The sequence below is a fragment of the Phasianus colchicus genome, chromosome 4 (assembly GCF_987193195.1).
Source record: "Phasianus colchicus chromosome 4, bPhaCol1.hap1.1, whole genome shotgun sequence".
In the NCBI taxonomy this organism is placed as follows: Eukaryota; Metazoa; Chordata; class Aves; order Galliformes; family Phasianidae; genus Phasianus; species Phasianus colchicus.
Window position 1 is genome coordinate 26,724,856 of NC_143439.1, and position 21,429 is coordinate 26,746,284.

Below are 21,429 nucleotides of genomic sequence, written 5' to 3' on the forward strand. Positions count from 1 at the left end.
TAACAGCATATTCACGTGGTACAGGTGGGAAAAGCCACTTGAAACTTGTAGGGTTAAACAAGTGAAAACAATACACATCTTTACTGCCTTCTTCCTACACATGATGATGTGTGATTTTTCTAAAAGGCTATTAATTTCCTTTAATAAAACTTCTGTGTAGTATTTAAATAGCTTGGCCTGTAGTATATGATATTTTTAGCAGGCATTCACACACACACAGACATACACACACATATGTATGTATATAATACTACATGGAATTGATTCTTGGTCAGGACCTGTCTGTAGCATAACGTCCTGTCCTTTCTGTACCTTCATTTGTTCTCAGAGGCTGGCTCAGAACCAGGTACAAACTGTCAGTAAATGTGACTGTCCTACTCTTAGCTCCTTTTTCCTCCCTTCAAATGTTGCCTTTTTTACTTCACTCTCGTTTGCTCATGATTTCTGCTTCTACATATCCAGTCCCAGCAGAAATAATAGCATATTTGTCAATGTGCACAGTGGAACAGCAATGCCAGGTTCCAAGCAAAAAGCTGCCTGTCTCATTTAACACTTTCCCTAACACCTGTCTCCCCCACAAACTGTTGTGCACAAATTCTTTTTGTAGTGCTTTCAATAACCATTTATAAACATTAATTTATATCTAAAAATTGCAAAGAGAAGCCTCACAGGCACATGCATTTGGATGAGATGCAGCAATAGAGATCTTTGGAAAGAATGCAGCTCAGAGTTCAGTGCAACTCCAGCAGTTTATATTAGCTGAAGGTCTCAACTCTTGCTTCCAAAAAAGGACTTCACTTTTTGATTGTTATTTCAGTGTAGAGAGCAGGCTTATTTTAGAGAGAAGAAAAAAAAAAGTGCTTTGTGCAGAACAAAATGAAGAAAGAATAAAGCATTTTATTCCTTCATTGTAAAAACATGTTCTGGTATTTCTCTGAAGATTGAGCCATGTGAACAGTCCCATTTAAGTCAATGAGACTTTGGATTTGCTTTAATATGAATATCCAGCCATAGGCAATATCAAGGCTCAAAGAAATTATTTAATTTTTTTTTTTTACACTTCAGAGTAGCATTAGATCCACATGAACAAACTTTTGAAGTGATCTTGTCCCCATTTGCTCAGTGCCTGATGAATGAGGAGGGGGGACTGGAACAATGACATTTCATCTGTTTTTCCTTGGGAAGTGCTATTGTAACCCCACCATACTTATAGTGATTTTCCAACACTATTTCCAGATGTGACACAAAGCAGGCAAACAACCAATTTGGGCATGCTTAACTCCACCTGAACTTAGGAATAAACAGTGAAAAATAAAAACTGTATCTGACATAAAACATGGCTTAGAATTCACTAACAAAATTCACTAACAAAATTCATTAGCAAAAGGGAATAATTCAGAATGCGTATATTTCCCCACAGTACCATGAAATTTCAATTGTTACATATAGATGTGATATTTGTTTTTTAATGCTTTCCTTACAAAATACATAATTGCTTTTCCTCATTTAAGATATTGCCACTCATCGCTCTCACTTGTCTTGAGAATGCTGTGCTCAAATACCTTCTATCTCTTAGCAAGTTTAATGATCTAACATTGTTGTGTTCCAAACAAAGCTCATATGAGGAAGACAGCCGCATGAAGCCACTAAGTTTTCTTTTTCTGAGTTATTCAAAGAGCTGCTTATCTTGATGGCCCATACATAATAGGGAAGCTGCTATTAAAATCTGACCCATTATCTCAGAAAACCTTCCCTTCAGTGGCAGTCTTAAGTAATCTTAAGAAGCAGAAATGAAAGAAATGCAGAGAGGTGAATCAGATGTAGTCAACCCAGTAGTATACAGATAGCTTTTTCCTTTATGGGTTCTTCCAAATGCTCCCTCAAAGCAGAATTTGGACAAGATGGATAAATTGAATCTGAAACATAATTCATGATAATCCTATTAATTTTACCATGTCTAATTGGTTTGGAAAGGTTTGGCTGAGAGCTATTACAATGGAGAACCTGAAAATGTTTTTAAATGTGGTAATCAACGCTTCCTTCACATCTAACAGGATTTAGAGAACTTTGTGGGTTTGGTGTTTGCTTATTTTCAGATTTTTTTCTTCTATTCTAAAGTAGCTTTAACCTATCTTGCTGTGGAAAGTCAGCAAGATTGAGAAGAACTTTTCACAAATCTTTAGAGTGCTCCCTCTTCTCTGAATCAATCAAAAGGAAGGATTTGGCACTGCAAATTCATTAATTAGAAACTTACTGCCCACAGGAAGAGTTGAAATAATGACTATTTAAGGCTATCCTTGCATGGGATACTTAAGCACTCTGCTGACATACAGTAAATTCACATTAGAGCATGAAATGCTGTGGAGGAACTATAGAATGCTTCTTGCAAGTCTGAGACAGAACAAGGCTATGCAGAATGGGTTACAGCTGAAATACACAGGAGCTCATCCAAATGAGAGGATGGTATCAAAATCACAGCTGTAAGCTTTTAATTTTAGTACTCATTTGGAACCAGGTGTGGCTGTTGGTGAAAGAAAGTAGCAGTGCTACTCTTCAAGGTGGTCAGTCTCCTGTGCTTCAAGAAAATGAGATGTGAAATTCATATCACTGATGTTTCCTTTCTTAGTAGTAACAAAAAGCAGACTGTTGAGGACACCTTATTCTGTAGTTCCTCTGCATGTAGCATGTTATACTAGAGCAACTAAGCATCTTAATGATAACTTAAAAAAAAAAAGTAAGTTATACTATATTTTCTATGAACAGTTGTGATAAAAGCTGCCACAACAGCAAGCAGCATGAACATTGCTCACACTCAGTGCTGCAAATGCTGTCCTGCACAGCTTCTGAGGGGTGGTTGGAAGCAAAAGAGCCTTTCAGGCTTTCCATGAAATCACATCTGATGGCCATTAGGTGAATAGATGCTGTACAGTTTGCATAGCATTTGTCAGTAATGCAAGTGAATCATTTCAGAATATTTATAAGAGCACAAGTTACCAGAATAAAGGCTTCTGAGATAACCCACAACATTCAAAAGCATCCTTGATGTAAATTCATGGATAAACACGAGGATTCAATATGGCTTTAAAATAAAATTTAAAAAAAAAAAAAAAGGAACCATTTCCTCTTTTGAAAGGGTCACTTGTAAATCAGTTGCCAGACTGCTCAATTCCACCTGTGAGCCAGCTCTCATGCTCCTTAACTGCACCTGTACCTTGAGGCACATGAGTGTTCAAGTGAATGCAGTGGGAATGAGATCCTGCTAATGCTTAGAGAGTTGCTTACTGAGTAAAGGCTTTCATGTCCCATGCAGAAAATGCACCTACACTGGTGCCTCGGTATCTGCATGCATGCAGCTGTAAGAGCTTTGCCCTTCAGAGGAGCTCTGCATACTCTGATCTTGCTCTCACATCCTGTTTACTTACTAACAGCAGCTAAGGGCACAGCTAAATGAACTGTTCAGCTCCCTGAACCAGCTAACTGGCACTCAGGTTTTCATATGAACTCCTGAATGCTCCAGTTACCACCTATCTCCACCTTCAGCTTTCAGAGGTTTAGATGCCACAGCTTTGTGTTCAGGGAAAGTTCAGCTTTTTTCAGGTACAAACTAGCATACGTGTGAATGTTTCTCCAAACAGTTTAGAAAGCCCAGCTCCTTTATCCACTTCTCAGATTGGGACCACTTTTCACCTAACAAATTGCCATCCAAGCAAGCTGAGTGTTAATCAGTGCTTAAAATCTGTATCAATCTGTGTGGGTGCCTCGTTCCTGTGCATTCCCCACTAGAAGGTTCCTGAAGGCTCACATCAACTGCACCTTATAAAGAAGTGGTTTAGCACTTGATTCAATTAGAGATGCTTTACAGAAATGCTGTCAGTTTCTGACCTGTATGCATCCAATCAAAATAGAGAATCGTGTTTTGTTAGAATTATTTAAGCTGTCAAAAAAATACATCTACACAAATCATTACATTAGCATAGAAAAAGCATGCATCCCTAAAATAAATTATAAAAAGGCAGCCGAGCAATGAGGTGGAATAAGTCTCACCAGTGCTTACAGGCTTTGCAGACTCCATCTCTGTTTATAATTTTTGCTTTGCCATAGATCTTTCCTCTGCTTTACGCAACACTTATTCCCATAGAAAGCCTGCCTTCTGCACCTTCCTCAGTCTCTTTAACGTGTCACATGCTGGGCTCTGCTTTTGCTCACTTCTCACCCTCACTGCTGCCTCTGAAAGTTCTGAGAATTTAAACTGTACAGCTCCTGTAGCTCTGTAAGTATTTTGCCTACCATGCACTGGGAACATACTGCAGAACAGAGCTGTACCATGCGGCACAGTGTTACAAGCAGGCTACAACAACTTTCCCTTCCAGCACTTTAATGAATTTCACGTTCCAAGAAATTGTGAAAACAATGCACTAGTAACAAGCCATGAGCAACCCAACTGTACATTGACAATTAATAAAATATGCTAAGTGTCAATTCTTTTCACAGTATCGTTCCGTTTTACTTAGCCCCAGCCTGCAGTTCGAAAGTTTTTGGCAGCGAGCAGCACCGTAAATCATAACTCTTGTGGCATCTGTTCCTCCCTAGAACTGGAGGTGGAGGTTAGGAACTGGGGCAAGTCAAAAGCACAGCTGGATGTTTTACTGGACCACCATAACAGTTTTCAGTCTAGTTACTGTTCTGAAACCAGATAATGGTGTGTGTATACATATATGGACATACAAGTTACAGCTTTCTGGTTAGAAGACCAGTATGGCTATGAACTGTTGGAGGAAGAGTTTTTTGACAAGTTTGATCACACTCAGGAGACTAATTACCTTGAACAAAGGATTACCAAAGTCACCAGTGTCCTTCACTGCCTACAGTTCCATGTCAAACATGCATTTTTTTTGTTTACATCATTGCTCTCTGGATTCCAACCCTCAATCAGTTTGGCTTGCAGTTATTTGAACTGCATGTGCTGTAATAAAACAAATGCATCTAATTTTCTTTTCCAGAGTTAAATTTTGAAGAGAGAAAACATTCACCTTTTAAAAGCAATCCCGTTTGCTAAACTCATGTAGGGCAAGTCATGTGAAATATGTGCTGGCAGCACAATATAATCATTTCCACAATCAGTGTGCAAAACTCTACTGCTCCTGGTCATTGCACTTCAAGCTTGGAGCCTAGAACACTGCCTGTTGCTATCCTGACAGCCAGTCTCATTGCAAAACACGTGCTGCACAAAACAGAAAGATGGCAAAGGAGCACTAAAAAAAACTCTGAATGCCAGCAAATTCAAAATAGTAGCTTTTCTTGATGTTATCACCCCTCTATTTTCTCTCTCTCTTACACCATTTTCCCTAGAGGTCATCTAAACACAATGCACAGTGGGCAAAATAGAATCAGTAGGGAGAAAAGCAGCCCTAGGACCATGGCAGACTACAAGCAGAATTAAAACTAGGAAAGCAATACTCAGAGCTTGACACAGAGCGGATGTGCTTTTCTTCATAGAATGCACCAAGTACATCTCAGTTAACTGTGACACCTACATCAGGAAGAGCTGCACCTCTCTCACTTCCACCCTCATCCAAGATAGAGCAGTAAATACACAGTGCTAGTCAACCACCCACCACCCTGTCACTGTTTTACTGTAGAACAAAGAGAATTACTTAAAATATTCTGAAAAAATGGAGACAGGTGAGGAAGGGGGATGCTGCAGAAACAACTTGCAAACAGCATCTGTGAGGAGTCATGAAAACAAAACAGCATTGAAAACTAACTGTAACATTACTAGTCTCAGTGGGATTTAGGCAGGCAGGCAAAGCTTTTGGTCATCAGCTGTAACACTCAAGTTGTGATGGTCGCTTGCCAATTAGTGCCTGTACCTTTTGTTTCCCATTAAATGTTAATTAGGGAGTGCCATACACCTGGTGCTTGGAGAGCAGCTCCAGGAACAGTAGGCAAGAAAAAAGCAGTTACCAGGCAGGCATCGTTTACTGCAAGAGTGTGCAAAAACATGGTTTAGAAATGCTGGGTTACAGCTGTGTGAACTGCCTGGGACTGCAGAGCACTGTGCTTGAGTTACTCCTTCTTGGGTAAGTTAATACCTTCTTGAGTGTCGTCCCAGTTCAGAGCTGTAAAAAAAGCCTTAGGAGAATTTGTAACGCAAACAGTGTTGTACTATTGTTTGGTTTAGTCATTTCCAGCTAGGCCAGGCTAACGTCTGGCCAAAGTAAGTCAAGGAGAGCCAATTAACATGGAGTTCACAGAAGTGGTCAGTTCAGTTTCTAAAATGCTTTTGCTTCATTTGTTCTGATTGGTGTACTAAGACTGCGCCTATCCCATGTTTCCACGTGTTTTTATTTTTATATGAGTCATTTAAGTGTCTTATTGGAAACTTTTTTTTTCTTCTCCCGTGCCCCTAAAACATTTTTCCACTACTGTTGAGGAAGTGAAAATGAACTGAAAGTTAAGCAGGAGGTGGTTATGTGCTTGCTATTTTTCTTCTGAAGAGTGAAATTCTGAATGTTCATAGTTCAGTAATTGCCTTGCCATGCTAATTGAGTCTTACAGTATGCAGAAGTGAATCAAGGCAGTGAAAGCTCAGGCTGTATGTTTGCAGATGTTGTTAGAGATTTCCCTCTCATTTACAAGTTGTTGTTCTTTTTAACTGAGTAATTGTTGTTGCCTCTTTATACTGTTATGTGGTTAGACTTTATAACTAAAGGCCTGGAGTAGGTTATGAGTGCAAATGAATATATGTAGATCCTTTGACTGCAGTAATTCCGTATGAGTAACCTTAATCATGTTCAAGATCTATAGGTCAGAAGCACCCACGAAGTTCCATGCATTCCCTGCTCTTAGGCAGGCCAGCCTCTCCGTGAACATTTGCTCCTTGAAGTCCACTGCCTGTCTCCAATGTTAAATCTGGAATTGTTTCAGATAGTGTTAAGTGGCCTCTTGTCTTCGCAGTCCGAATTTAATTTCAAAAAAGAGAGTTAAACAATGGTCATAGAATCATGGAATAGTTGGGTTGGAAGGGACCTTAACGTTTATCTGTTTCCAACCCCCTGCCATAGGCAGTTACCCCCACCAGGTCAGGTGGCTCACAGCTCCAGGAACATCTCCAGGGATGGGACATACATAATTCCTCCTGTAGAATCCATATGCAAAATGAAATTCCAAAGCCAAATCTATAGGACTGTGCCACATCTCATATTGGTATTGTGTTGAAACAAAGCATGTGTTCCCTCCTTCTTCCTCTCCCAGTGCAGATTTTTGACAAAAGCCACCAGGCACTGGTACCACCTCACCCTAGATGGAAGGCAATCTATTTGAGATAACTAGAAATGAAACAAATGCTTTCACAGGAAACACCATTTTGATGCTTCCATCCAACAAAGCAATGGCAAAGCAACCGTAGCAGTTATGTGCATAATGGGGATATACTTCTGTTTGGTGCCAAACATCTGTGCTCTTAAGTACAGCTCACTGCCAATTTCAGCCTACTTCCTGACACCGTTCAGCACTGCCTTAGACAAAGCGCAACAGGAAAGGGGGTGGAGGAGGGCTGCTATCCTGTCCCCCATCGAAATGAAAAAAAATCCCTGAGACATATGGTCTTGCATAAAATAACCATCAGAGAGAAGCCTGCTGCAGTGTCAGGTTAGTGGGAATATTCTAATTATACGATGTCAAAGCACTGCCTCATTTGCAGTCGCCGAGTGAACCAAATGTAGATGACAAAACTGCAGGTCGGAAGAGATGCGGATTTTAACAGCATCAGAACCTTTACCCTCAAATTACTAAAAAAAAACCTCTAAGCCCAGTGCTTAACAAGTAATGTAAATAAGAATCTAGATAAACTGCTACTTTCGATAGCATTAAAAAAAAGTGCTGTTTTTTTTTTAAATTAGTAAGTAAAATCTGTCTCAAAACAACTTATCGCTAAGGAAACACTAGATTTCAGTTAGACTTGTAAGTGCCTCATTTTGAGCAAGATTTACGCTTGTCCTTATGTAACAGAACCGATAGCCATGTGAGGAGAGCTGACAAGTTGTATCCAAATCACAAGGCACATGTGTGCTCGTGAAAACTGGAGCCATGTCAGTTATGTTACCGGCTTATCAAGCTCTCTGTTCTCCAGGAGAACATTATCTGGTTTGTAATATGTCAGAGAATGTCAAATTAAGGGCTGCACAGCAGTGAAAGATAGAGCAGAAAGCGTTCCATTCCAGGCCATTGAGTCCCTTTAACATCTACATGCAGTAATTCCCAAAACTATCTACTCAGTCTCGATCACATGGAAAACATAGCACAGCATTAGCACTAAACCTTGCACTCAGTGCAGCTCGAATATTAGACCATCCAAGTGGATTAAAGAAGATCACTGATTTAATAATAATAATTCTTTTAATGATAACTTGTTGCATTTCTCCTCCCCCCCCCCCACCTCCTTAAATGTTTAATAGTTTGCTTCCTGGATTCCCAGGGCATAAACTGAGCATATTTTCTTCCTACAGGAAATGATCCAATTACATTCATTTATAATTGATAATGAACTGTTTAAGCTCATTTTGCTCTTGAAAAATCTTAACAGCTTGCAGTTGGTTTGCTGGCCCTTCTCCCCTTATCTGCAGCTCAGGGACATCACTTAAGGAAAAAGTGGGGAGCTGTCTTAGCACATTCCAAGCAAGTAGACCAGAGATGGATTTCAGCCCTAGTGAGCTGAGCTGTCTCAGGGCAAAAGGGAAATAACTTAGCTCCTGATGACTACTCAATAACTAAATTGCTTGCAACTTGGCCAGAGAGGAATCTCAATCACAGGGGGGTTAAAGCACCTGACAGCAAGTGATGCTACTAATTTCAGTGCAGGCATTTCCTAAAAAAACACTCAGCATTAAGAGCTACTCATATGTATTACTCTGTTCTTCCAAGAATCATTCTTTCCTGTGGTTCTGTCCCTTTTCGCCATCAGCTATACTGCTAGCCAACCTTCTTCCTATTTTTGTTAATATCATTCCAGCAAAGAGATTTGTAGAGCTAGATGCAGTAGTAAATGTATAGTTGCAGGAGAACTGTCCAGATAATTTAGTGCCTTTCTGCACACTTATACTGAAGTTCAAGACCTAGGGTTGAAATACTAACTGTAAATTTGCAACTGGATATTTGTGGGGATTTTTGTTATGAAGATAAACTTTATGCTAATGGTGTGGGTCTTTTTCCCATCATGGTCTTTGCCAATGTGGAAATAACTTCAAAAATACAAGTAAAATACATAGTATGTAATGCAGCTTCCCAGCTTATATCTCTTGATCAGATTTTTTTTTCCCTTATGATTAAGGGTGCTTTTCCCACTTGAAATGCCCAGTTCAAAACTGAGCACCCACAAAGTGAGCAAAAGAGACGACTGCTCATTTCTAATCCCTTGTATGTAGAATTCTTATGAACTTCTGTAACTATACAAGATAAAACCATTCTAGACAGAACTGTTTTTTTTTTTTTTTTTTTTTTTAAGCCAATGACTTCCTCTTTAGTTCTACATGAGTCAAGTTCCTATAGTTTTATCTGACACCGCTTTGTGGGGGTTTCTGAAGTATGAAATATATTTTAACTTTGAGTATTAAGTGGTGCCAACTCACATTAGTATAAAAATGTTTTGAAGTCTACTTGCAACTGCCACAAACTCTAATAACATTCCTAAAATAAGTTCCACTAATTTAACTTCTACAGGCACAAGCCTTGCCCAGCTCTGCCTGTACAGACAACTAGACAACTTTCACTCTCCAATCAGTAGGGCTTGTGTTTGCATAAATGGAAGAGGAAGCAGGGACCTTATCTTATTTTGCTTTTCAGAATGTGATACAGACTGACTTGCTGAGCTGTGCAAGCTACAAGCACAGAAATGTGTCACAAATGCGAGTAAAATATGAAAATATTGCAAAAACAACTGGAAATAAAATTTCATACTGTCTTATGGTGGAGTTTTATGGGGGTAGTACAGAAACTTCAGCCTTACTGGGGAAAAACAAAACAGAATAACAATCTCCCAAAGAAAACAGCTGCCCGACATCAGGTACAATGTACCCAATAGAAGTAGGGAAGGTTGATTCTACCAAAGACTACTCCTGCACTCCTACTCAAACAGGCAGCAAATAATTCCAGATGGGGTAGGGCAGACAGGCAGTCAGGGTGCTAGAAAACACATGGAGCTGTCCAGCAATGGAGTAGAGACGTATGGTCTCATATAAAGACTCCAATGTTTGATTCAAATGGCACTAGCATCTTTGTTCCCAGATCTCTTTACTTAATCTTGTTCTCACTGTTCCTACAACTGTTTCATAATTGACCAAAATAGTTAAAATTACAGTGTTCAGAAGTGCAATGTTTCCTGCTTCTATGACTGCAGACATACTCAGCTCCCTTGACAGAGTCCAGTACTGTTTTTGCATTACAGAGAAGTTTATCTGATAACTGATATGTCTCCCAAATTTCTCCAAGCTGTCAGCCCCACAGCCTTTAGTCACCTTGTGGAATCTGACCCCCACAAGGAAATTCTGAGTTCGTACTTATTAGTTAGTAGTTAGTATTATTAATAGTAGCTATTTAGTAAGAACAATGAATCCACAGCATTTCTCCAAGTGAAGGCACTGTTTCAGCACCATACCGAGCTAGATCCAAGTAAGTCAGCTATTAGACCAGTCCTAACCCTGATCTCATTAAGATGTTCCATACCCATGTGTCTGATTGTTAGGACAAGTGCTGCCTCAGCAGTCTCACAAAGCCATCTAGGAAGACAGTATTTTGGTTATGACAGATGGACTTAGTCCTAACAGTGAAACTTGGAACTTGATGATCCTTGGGGTCCCTTTCAACCCAAGCCATTCTATGCTTCTATGAAAATGATAAATTCCCAAATGGCTCTTCATTAAATATATGTATATATATATATATATATGATTAAAGTTAATACATATACACATATATATTTAAATCCTTTATGTGAGAGGAAAAAAAAAAAGAACAATTCCATTTTCTCATATAGTACTAAATTGCCACATGCTGATATAAATTGTGCGCTCCAAAAAGCCACACTGCTGTGGCTTGCTCAGAAGGCCATAGTCCATGTAATTATCAGCCAAACTGAATCAGTAAACTGCTCCTGATAGCATAATAAGTTGCCCTCAGCATTTTTCTTCTAAGCTCTAGATTTCCCCTTGGATTTATTTACTCTGACAATGCTGTTCACTTACTACTTGGTAAAGTTAGATATTAGTGATGTCAGAAGAGTTGAAAACTTTTAAAAACAGTCAGCTCTTCACATAAGTCCGTGCATAGTTTTTAATTGTTAGGTATTAAAAAAAAAAAAAAAAAAAAATGCAATGCACCATGGAGGTGCTTCAATTCTTCCAAACTTCATTGGGCTTTTTATCTGAAGTAAGAAAGCCTAATTTCAATACAAGCTTTCAAGATCTGAACTTGTTTTTCTCTAAATGCTGATCGACAGATGTCTTGAACATTGATCAATGGCCATCATTAAACGTATTTCATAGAGTCATATAATGGCTTTATGTTGGAAGGGATCTTCACAATTATCAAGTTCCAACCACCTCGCTGTGATTTCATATAGTTGTCCAAAGAAAATAAATTGTCATAATCACTCAGACCTCTAACAACTGCAGAAGTAGGTAGAAACAGATACTCTTAAGATAAAGCTTGTCACTTTTTTTTTTCCATCAACAAATGAAGATTAACTGCGCAGAATTCTTTCAATTTACTGCAGGTACAACAGAGCAGCCAAAAAAAAATTCACAGCTTTAAGTTTGGTAGAGACAAATGTAGTAGAATAGAGGAGCAGCTTCTCCTACCATTCATACTGAACAATTTTGTGTTGCAGTTTTGCTGGAGTGTTTCAAATCTTGGGTCACTGCTATTTCTGTAAAGTGTATATTTTATTAAACAAGAAACATTCAACAATTTTAATGGAAGGTTTCACAACTGAACCTTTAGCATTGCACTTCAAGCTATGCTTTTGCGTGTTTGTGACTTGGGTATTTCCTTTTCCTCTTTTGAAATTATACTTCCCTTTTGTGACAGAGTGTCTCTTTGAGTCTGTATTCTCTATTGCATTTGCAAACTGAAATGGATTTATAATTGTGAATAAAAGGAAAACTGTTACTATTTCATATTTGATTAGATCTTCCTTACCAATTTTACAATGTGATGAGAGTGAATCGTCACAGTCAATCAAAACCCTTTCAATGCTAACTGAATTATAAGTATAGCATATCAATCATGTTAAAACACTTGCATTAAAAACAAAACAAAAACAAAAACAGGGAAAATAAAAACGATGGATATCTATGGATGCTTCCATCTACACCGTATAGTTAAAAACAAGGACAATTATAGCATGTTGTTAACCATCTGCTTCCAATAAAGATATTTAAAGTGCTTTACTAAAGGAAAGAGGATAGTCTTAGATGCCATGATGGCAAAACGAAACAACATTGAAATTCAGTGCTTTTCAGGAAGTCGGGGACAATATTCCAACCTCTAAAAGTTCTCGGGAGCTATCGAATAATTAGCCTGGCTTTGTTTAATCACTTAATCCAACAAATAAGAACAATGAAGAGAAGACCGAGGTGCACTGATATGTTTCCTGGCAGAAAAGCTTTCTCATGCTCTTTTGTTGTCATAGAAAATGTTTTCTTTAGACCCAGATAGCCACAACATACAGTCTTTTTATGGACAGAAATATACAGTGATCCAAATGTTGAATGATCTATTCCAGCTACAGTCTGCTAAACATTGAAGCTGTAAAACAGTTTACTCTAAGTGTTCTTTTCCTGTACGGTTCCTGTTGATCTTAAACTGGTCCTTTAACAATGAGGTGCTGCTGTTAGGTGCATCTCTTCTTGCTGTACAGATACAATATGCACACATCTGCTACTTCTGCACTTGGTCTTTTCACAGGTGCCAAAAGAAGCTAGACTGAGGCTTGTGCAAGCACCATCTGCCAAGCTGACTCTGTACACACACACACACACACACACACTCACTCACACTCTGAAGGTGCTTAAAATTCTTCCTAGAAGGAATAAGGGAGAAACTGACATGGCTGCTAGCCAGAGGCTGCCCCAAAAACACCTCAGCCAAAAATGGAGGCTAAGGGGACAGCCTACAAGCTATGCTAACTTTCTGTATATTTTAATTACAGAATTCTCAAGCTGAGCTCTTCAGAATCATCTAGAGATCATATTCCTGCTGTTTCTTCAGAGAGCCTAAGAGTGGAGAAATCCAGCTCCTGGAAAGGATCTGATTTGCAGGTCAGTGACTTTTGTTTGAGAAGATACTCCAAACACAAACATTTCTTTCCTTACCTAACTCTGCCTTGACATATGTATTTTGAAATGCAATATCTGTGGAAATTCAGTAGCCTAACCAAGTGGGACTAAATATTTAGCTTTTGTAAGTCTTTCTCTGGTAGCTTCAATGCTGCATTTCTTTGTGCCAGAAGAACTGATTTGTGTAAGTATTTTAAATGGCAAAAACAGAGATTAAAAAAGAAGTACCACATGGACTGTATATCATTTCAGGAAAATAAATGTCACTCTATCAAAAGGTTGATTATCCCTCTTTAGAATAAGCAAGGAAGCTTCTCAAATTACATTTATTTTAAGCAATGATAAGGAAAAAAAAAAAGTTGCCTCATTAAGCTTTTAACTTCCACAAAAAAAAAAAAAAAGGGCTATTGAAAGGAAGTGATAAATTGATGACTGCATAATATCCTGTGAGTGGTATCCTTTATTTAAAAAAAAAAAAAAAAAAGAAAAAGAAAAAAAAAAGAAAGGAAATGAATTATAATGACATCACTTTCAGAAAAAGGATTTCATTCTTGGTTTTAAGTTGAGCATAGGCTTTGTTCCTTTTTGCTGCTTACACACAACAGCAGCAATCTAAACCCTGAACAAAGCACATGGCCTTTGGTTTAACATAAAGTAAATAATTAGATCCTTACAATCAAACACATCTGCTTTAAGGACAGCTACAATACTGTCCAGCCACTGACAACAAACATAACATTCCTCTTGCTTTGATCTCTTTTTGCAATTCAGAGTAATCATTTGAAGAGTCCCTTCTCAATAATGAGAGTCTCTCAATGCACATTTGGGGGGAAAAAAAAAAAAAAGTGGTAAAGGTCTAGCATGTATTTAGAATGCTTCTCTGAATACAAAGATTTGTGAAATATATATTTTTCACTCATTCCTAATGATTTCAACCAGTTATTCTCAACTCTCCTGAGTAATGGTCTCAATTTATTTTAGATGAAGCCTGTAACAGCCATACCTCAATGTATTCTTCTCAAACTCACTTAATAGAGCTTGGAGTCATCAAACTCCATACAAGGTCTGAGCATTGCAGCTTGCAGAAGTGGTAGGCAATGCTTATTTACAGAACTGCATCTCTAAGATATGGAGGAGAAAGCATAATGCACTGGAATTACAGGTTTAGGAACCAATTCTGCCTGGAAAAGTAAGAGGGAGTGGAGAGAATGCTATAATCTTCAGGAAATGTTAAACTTCTTGCCTAGTACTCACAGAATTGATTATCCCTTTAAGTGCTTGGAATCCTCCAGTGACAGGGAAGACTTGCTCTTTTGTGTCAGCAATTCTTTCAAGCTTTGGAGAGAGCACAAGCATGCATGTGAATCACTTGGCAAATTAAACACTTCATATGACTTTTCAGCATTAAAATACAAAAGGATGAGAAGAAAGAAAAAGGAAAAAAAAAAAAAAACAAGAAGAAAAAACCACCACTTTCCATCAACCCTACAAAAAGAAGGAAAGTTTTGAGTTCCTCTCAGCTACAGAAGCAACCTCTAACTTTTCTAAATGGGAGGATTTGCCAGAATTTACTGCAGCGAACTAAATTCTATAGTAGCTATCCATCCCATCAAACAAACACAATAAAGAAACCTTTTAGAGCTTGTATTTTGGTGGTAATTCTGAATTTCTTTTCAGAGTTACCTTCCCCGTTTGCTCTGCCTTACACTAAAAAGCCTTTCTATGTGCCTTTACAGTAGTAAAATATCTCTTGCACTCTTTCACCTGACAAGAGTAGCTGCAGTGACTATTAGGACAGTTCTGCCAGAGAACAGAAGCTCTGGAAGAACTTCTAATCAATGAAGATAAGGATTGGGGATCCTTAGTTTATTTTCATTTCATCTCTGTTACATGCTCTGCTTAAGTTGTCTGCAGCTATACAGTAGACGTAGCTATGTCATATATATATTGTTGCCTAATCTGGTAACTGTTTTACTGGAAGAGTTTTACTTTTGCTACAGGCAGCTACAAGTTAGCAAGGATATAGCCTGCAGGTCTTTTTTTACAGTAAAAGTGACATCCACACATTCTATTTGTGCTTGTAAACACATGGGAGTGTCTGCCTTCTGATCCAGTGGAGGTACAGTACAGCCTAATGTATAATACTTAACATGAACCATATAAAATGCTGCAATGTTGTACAACCTAATAATCTGAAATGGTAATATTCTTACCTGTGCTTGTACAAAATCAAGGACGCCAACACAGTAAACTCTAGCCCCCAGCTGTCTGGATTTCTTCGCCTGTCCCAGAATAGAGAGGAATAAGTATATAATATGTAAGTATTTTTTCATTCAGTGGTCATTACAAACTCTTAGAATATATGTTTTCAACTAGTGCTCACCTCTCTTTCTGCATACAAAGGAATCTGACCGTCTAGCTTGCCATCTGTCAGCGCAATGATGATACTAGAAAACCTCGATGCACCCTGCTTCTCAATCTGCAAATTGGCCTGAAAATGAAAAATATTTATTGCACTTAAAATTATATCTTAACTTTTAACTAGAACGTTAATTGTAAGTAAACAAAGTGTCTCATCTGAACAACTCTGTCTCATCTTCATACCAATCTCTTCAGACTATCCTCTTACAAAGTACTAACAAGGAAATCATTTATCACTATGTTTCAGTCAGCAGTGAATTCATCTCTGAAGTACTGGGGTCATTAATTGACCTATTCTTGAAAAAAAAAAAAAAAAACATAACTTCACAGCTTGTTAAATCCACCATAAGATTTCCTTTGTTATCCATGGATTTTAAATGTCAGTCAGTAGGTTCCAAGATATAAGCATAATGGCTCAATGTTACAGTTGTTTTCGTTTGTTTTTGTTTTAAATAGCAACAGTCTTTTGTTTGTTGAGCTGTTCAGCCCACAGATTGTAATTACAATCTACAGGTATCAAAAGAAAAAAATGAGTTTCTACCCATGGGATGAGAACAGAGGATATTGCAAAATGATGAGCAAAACCCACCTCTTTTAACCCTTCATGTATGTATGTGTCACCTGCTGGTTTCACTTCTGACAAATTCTTGAGACCTTCCTTGATTTTCTCTCTGGAAAAAAATAAAAAATAAAAAAAAAGGTAAAAGACTTAGCATCAACTTACAGTAGGCAAAGGTGTTAGTTTATCAGTGGAAAAATAGTATTTGTAATAAATGAGGCCTAAAATAAAAATCTGTGAAATACAGCACATAGCTGAGATATAATGTGGAGGCAGATTGTCTATTCACCACAAAAGTATCTGTGGTAACAGTTATTTTAGATCTCAATAATACAGGATGCCTTGATGAGTCAAAGGCCCATACTCAAGTAAAATCCTTCAGATGGAAGAGATGCTGCAAAGAAGTGGCCACACCTCAGCATTAAAACTGCTCAATGGTAATTCTGTTATATTCACTTCACTTTGCTCAATTAAACTGACTTCATTTCCAGTCACATTGCAGTTAGAAAAGGAAATCCCTTAAGGTAGCAGTTCTGTTTCTAGTTGTATCATCCAGATCAGTATACATGAGGTAGAAAAAAATTGCAATAATTTAAAAGCAAGTATCAGCAGGTAAGTGCAGTGCCTGCAAGACACCTTTTATCCAAAGTTCTCATGGCTTTTCTGTGTGAGCTTTGACAAGATGCCATACTTGCAAAGGCTGCAGTTCACTTACATTTAAAAGAATAAGCTTGTGCCATTATTTCTCATGGACCTTTGAATAAATCCATCACTGACTGCAAGAGGCTGGGTTAACTGAACAAGACAAAACTAAGTAAAGACAGGAAATCTGGGACAGAATAAATATAAGGAAAAATCAGGAAATGAGCAAGAGCAAAGAGATGGAGGGAAAATGTGTTGCAGGATTTATGAAAGGTTTTCCTAAGGCACACGCACACACAAAAAATAAAAGACAGAGAAGGAATGCATATGCTGCTCTGCCTGAATGCCACCCACAAGTCGTTTGTTCCATAGATGGGGCTTTTCTATGCGTAGAAGCTTTGTTCCTAAGTACAATCCATTGATGTAGTAAGCTCCCAATCACAGGATCAACTGATAGAATTTAAAACTTAAAAAAAAAAAAGTTGCATGAATATATGGAAAGCAAGTTATGTAAGATAATACAATCTGTTTGATCCAAATATTTTATATTCAGCATCTATAGAAACAACTTGAAACTGATTATGTACGAAGGCAGATTATAAACCACATACTCAGTGCTTGCCAGGATGAGTGGCAGCACATCACAGGCGTTAGTGTTCTGCTGCCAAGAAATAAGCAGCAACCGAAGTCCCAGTTTTCTGAAACAGATTTCATTCTGCAAAAATAACTTTTGTACAATCAGTTGGGCTTTATTTATCTGAAATGTCTTGTGACCCAGGCACACTAAAATCTCTGGTGTTTCCAGGCCTCTGCCTACAAGAGCTTCCAGGAAAATCTTTGGCAGCAACGGCTTTTTTAGCTGCAACTCCATCAGTCGCCGCCCCTTTCTTTTAGGGGCACGTGTTGCAGATCAGCCCAGCCAGATGCTCTGAGCTTCTCAGGTAGGAGTCAGTCCTGGTGCAACATCATGAGGCCAATGCAGAAACCCAAGGCCCGAGCAGATGAGCCCCAGAGACAGCAAGAGGGGGGTTGGCTGAGGCACTCTACCACTTGTACCCAGGAGATTTGAAGGGCGGACACAGGAGCCTGTGTCTGCCTGAATCTTTCTAAACTCTCCCCTCCCTTGTTTCTGTAATGATCTTTTGTAGCTACAGAACACTGCGGAGAAGATCTGGTTTTACATAAAACTCGTCTGAACTGAAATTGCAGAACCATGACCTCAGTCTGGGTGTCTGGACACAACTGCAGCACAATTCAATAACGGTAATACAGGCTGGATTGCCTTTGGCTTCATGGTTTAAGTCAGATGCGGGAGGGAAAAGGAAAACAAAACAATATCAGCAACTTAGAGCTTCTCTGTGACTGAGCTGAATGAGCACAGACTTACTAACTCTTCCTCGTTCATTGTATATGCACACATTCATTGTATGTCACACCTCTGTCTTTGAGAAAAGGCACATTCAGTTTGTAACAGCTACCCTGTCTCTTAGAAACTTTGCAACTACTTCCAATAAATCCTCCAGTAGCAGGCAGGCAAATGCATCTGCAGCTACATGTCCTTTGCCAATTTGCTCTGGGATTTCTTTTTGGCTCCTTAATGAAGTTCTGCCAAGAGGGCCTGCAGGCACAGCCCCACTGTGGCTAAAAAAAAGAAAGGAGATAGCAGTGGCCTCTGCAGTGCCCTTAGAGGAACCCTGCCATGCTCTATCTCAGAGAGCAGGACCTCATGCCAGCATAACTCACTCCAGCTGGAGAGAGCTTGTTGGCTGTGTGGAAGCTGTGCCAACTCCTTCGGGAAGCGTGTGGGCCTGTCTGCAAACACTACTCCCTGCTTGGGCCAAAGGCTGCAGCTATGTTGTCTAGGTGTCTCAAGTCAAGGGCACTACCTATTGCTTTTCTAAAGTTTAATTGGCACAATGCTAATAAGAGTGCTGTCAGCAGCCCAGTGGTCTGACTGCTGATGATGCTGATATGTTGCATTTGGGACAAGTACAAAGAGACAGGATTTACCCTTGCTAGAAAGGAAAGCATGCTTGAAGATAGAAGCTTAAAAGCTATCCAAATCATTGCTCTTTCTTAGGTACCAGTTTGGGAAACAAAGGAACAGTGCTGTTTAAGAACAGGAAGGATGGCTGCACCCCCAGCAAACACAGCTTGCCCACTAGTGAGAGTTAACTCTGTGCATCAGCTTGATGCATGATTTGGAGGAGCTTCTGGCTTTCTACAACTCTCAAATAGTACAGAGGGCCATGTACAATAATACTTATTCTGCTTAAAATGTTAAGCCTCCTGCATGGGCTCTGGATAGAAGAAAGGCACCATCAGAAACCTGAAATTCTGCTAGCCAGCATATAGCTGGCCCAAGGAGAATGCAGGAAGTGTTCCTAAGTGTAACCACTTTTCCAAGCAACTTGCTTTTTAAAGCTAGCAGCACAGCTGAGACCCATATGTGAATGCACAAATTTTTGTTGACCATTTGCTTATAGTATCCAGTCAAATTTCACAGGGGAAATGTGCATCTCTACAAAGGCACATAAACAGCATGAGAAGTCTTTTCCATTCCACTGTTTCTTTCTATGTATTTATCATAGCATTGTGTATACTGAGGTTAACAATGACTTCTGTTTGCAGAGTTATCCACACAGCACTGTTCACAGTCACAAAATATTTGGTAATCTGGGGCCTTAACCACTATAGTGTGGCTTTCTTTATATCCACAGCTTCATAATGCATTAAAAAACAGCAGTAACTGTGTGCAAACAATTAGAATCCTATGGCTTTTAAAACAAAAAAGACCTCCCAGCTTTGAGTTGACTGCTGGGAATAAATTGTGGTTTCCTGGCATTTGTGAATTAGCAAGTGAGTGAGGGGAAAAATATCCCAGCACGGCCAAAATGCACATAAACTAACACGGCTGCATCATCCCATCATCACACACAGTGCAGTTTCACATCCCTGATATTGCACTACACTTCGTATCCTCATCTCCCATTCAGAACAACTAGAGTGTGGAATTCCAAGCAATTTTTAACTGTTGACTTTCTCTGTATTTAAATGACAACTGTTCCAGTTGTACCCATCCCTTCTTGCTGATCTGCATAGAGTGCAGTCACTCCTGCTCCCTTCTTCATCTTCCTTATAATTCCTCCTAAGCAATAAGGGTTTTTTGCCCATGCAGGGATGCACAAAAGCAAACCTTGCAAGGAAGAAGTTGGACAGAGGAACTCACAGCAACTAAATGGGCTCTTCCCATGCTTTAAAATAGGTTTCCACAGCCTGAAGAGTGCAACAGACATGCAATGAGAAAGGCACTTGTGTTTCCATGGCACGATTCCAGAGTTCTGCCCAAGCATTCAGAGTGATCTGTGTGCTATCAACCAGTTTGATAAGGAGCAGGCTACTGGCAGGGATTAAGGGCCTATTGAAACGGAGAGAAAGGATCTCATTGACTTGAGCAGTCCTTGGAATGGGCTTAAATGTCCTCTCATGACCTCTCTCAAGCCATCTGGAAAAATGGCTTATAACCTTGTCTGTCCCTGCAGAGAGCAGATCCAGCACTGGAGTGCGGATGGGGGGAGACACTTGGCTGGTCTCAAGTCAGACCACTTTTTGAAATGCTAAACAGGAGGGGAACTGTGTCATTGGACAGCCTGCTGCTAGGGTGCCAGACTGCTTATTGCCAATGAGTTCTCTTCAGTAAGTGTTGTACTTGCTATTATGAATTATTAAAACAAAAAAACAAAAAACAAAAACAAAACAAACAAACAAACAAACAAAAATACCACCAATAAAAAACAGTAACCTGAACAAATAGGAGAGATCATGCTTTAGCTTGACTCTACTGAAAGGAACACAAAGGAAGAACTACCTCCCTTTCACTTTGACACAGTCCATTAATGATCCCTATGTGATTTATCCAGTTGCTCCAAATCCACAAAGTTGTGAAGCGTGTCTGGTTTCTGGACAGACGAGAGACAGCGAGGACATGTTCTGATAGGTTTGAAAGGATTTCTCCAGCACCGTGGTGGTTTGAGACGTTTTCTACAAAATGGTTTCCTATTCCTGTGAAATCAGGGCAAGTAGCCTTGCCTTCCACTGCACTTGAAAACATCAGTCATGGAAGGGATCAGGCACATCAAGACATGTCCATGGTGCCAGAAAAACCTCTCACTTTTCAAATGACACAAACTCCACTGTCTAAAGCCTACCCTGGAGTAGAAAATTACAATTAGAAAATACGTACCTTATCTGAAATTAAAGGAAGCATTAACGTACCACTGTGTGCTTTACCTATAGACATTAAGTAACACTGAAGGCTTTTATTTACAGACTTTGCTTTACAAAATTAAATCCAGATCTGCACGAAGGCCTCATGACTGACCACCACCTACAGGTATCAGTTATTGTGCACTATCTGCTCCTCTGATTTAATAAGAGCCTTTGGTGGGGAGAGGAAGAGGGGAAATTAAAAACGCA

At 39.1% G+C, this 21,429-nt stretch overlaps 1 protein-coding gene and 1 long non-coding RNA gene across 2 annotated transcripts in view; one reads left to right on the forward strand and one right to left on the reverse strand.

Moving 5' to 3' along the window:
- Window positions 1-21,429, reverse strand: part of ANTXR2 (ANTXR cell adhesion molecule 2) — a 99,682-nt gene that overhangs the window by 74,963 nt on the left and 3,290 nt on the right. Inside the window, exons 4-7 of the mRNA XM_031596641.2 lie at window positions 16,342-16,423; window positions 15,715-15,822; window positions 15,545-15,613; window positions 14,586-14,666 (exon numbers count right to left, since the gene is read on the reverse strand). Of these exons, the coding sequence (XP_031452501.1) occupies window positions 14,586-14,666; window positions 15,545-15,613; window positions 15,715-15,822; window positions 16,342-16,423 (340 nt within the window). The remainder of the gene's footprint in view (window positions 1-14,585; window positions 14,667-15,544; window positions 15,614-15,714; window positions 15,823-16,341; window positions 16,424-21,429) is intronic.
- On the forward strand, window positions 923-19,977 carry LOC116231085 (uncharacterized). The gene is made up of 4 exons (XR_004167356.2): window positions 923-6,080; window positions 13,205-13,313; window positions 18,102-18,216; window positions 19,034-19,977. It is a non-coding gene; the product is annotated as an uncharacterized LOC116231085 (long non-coding RNA).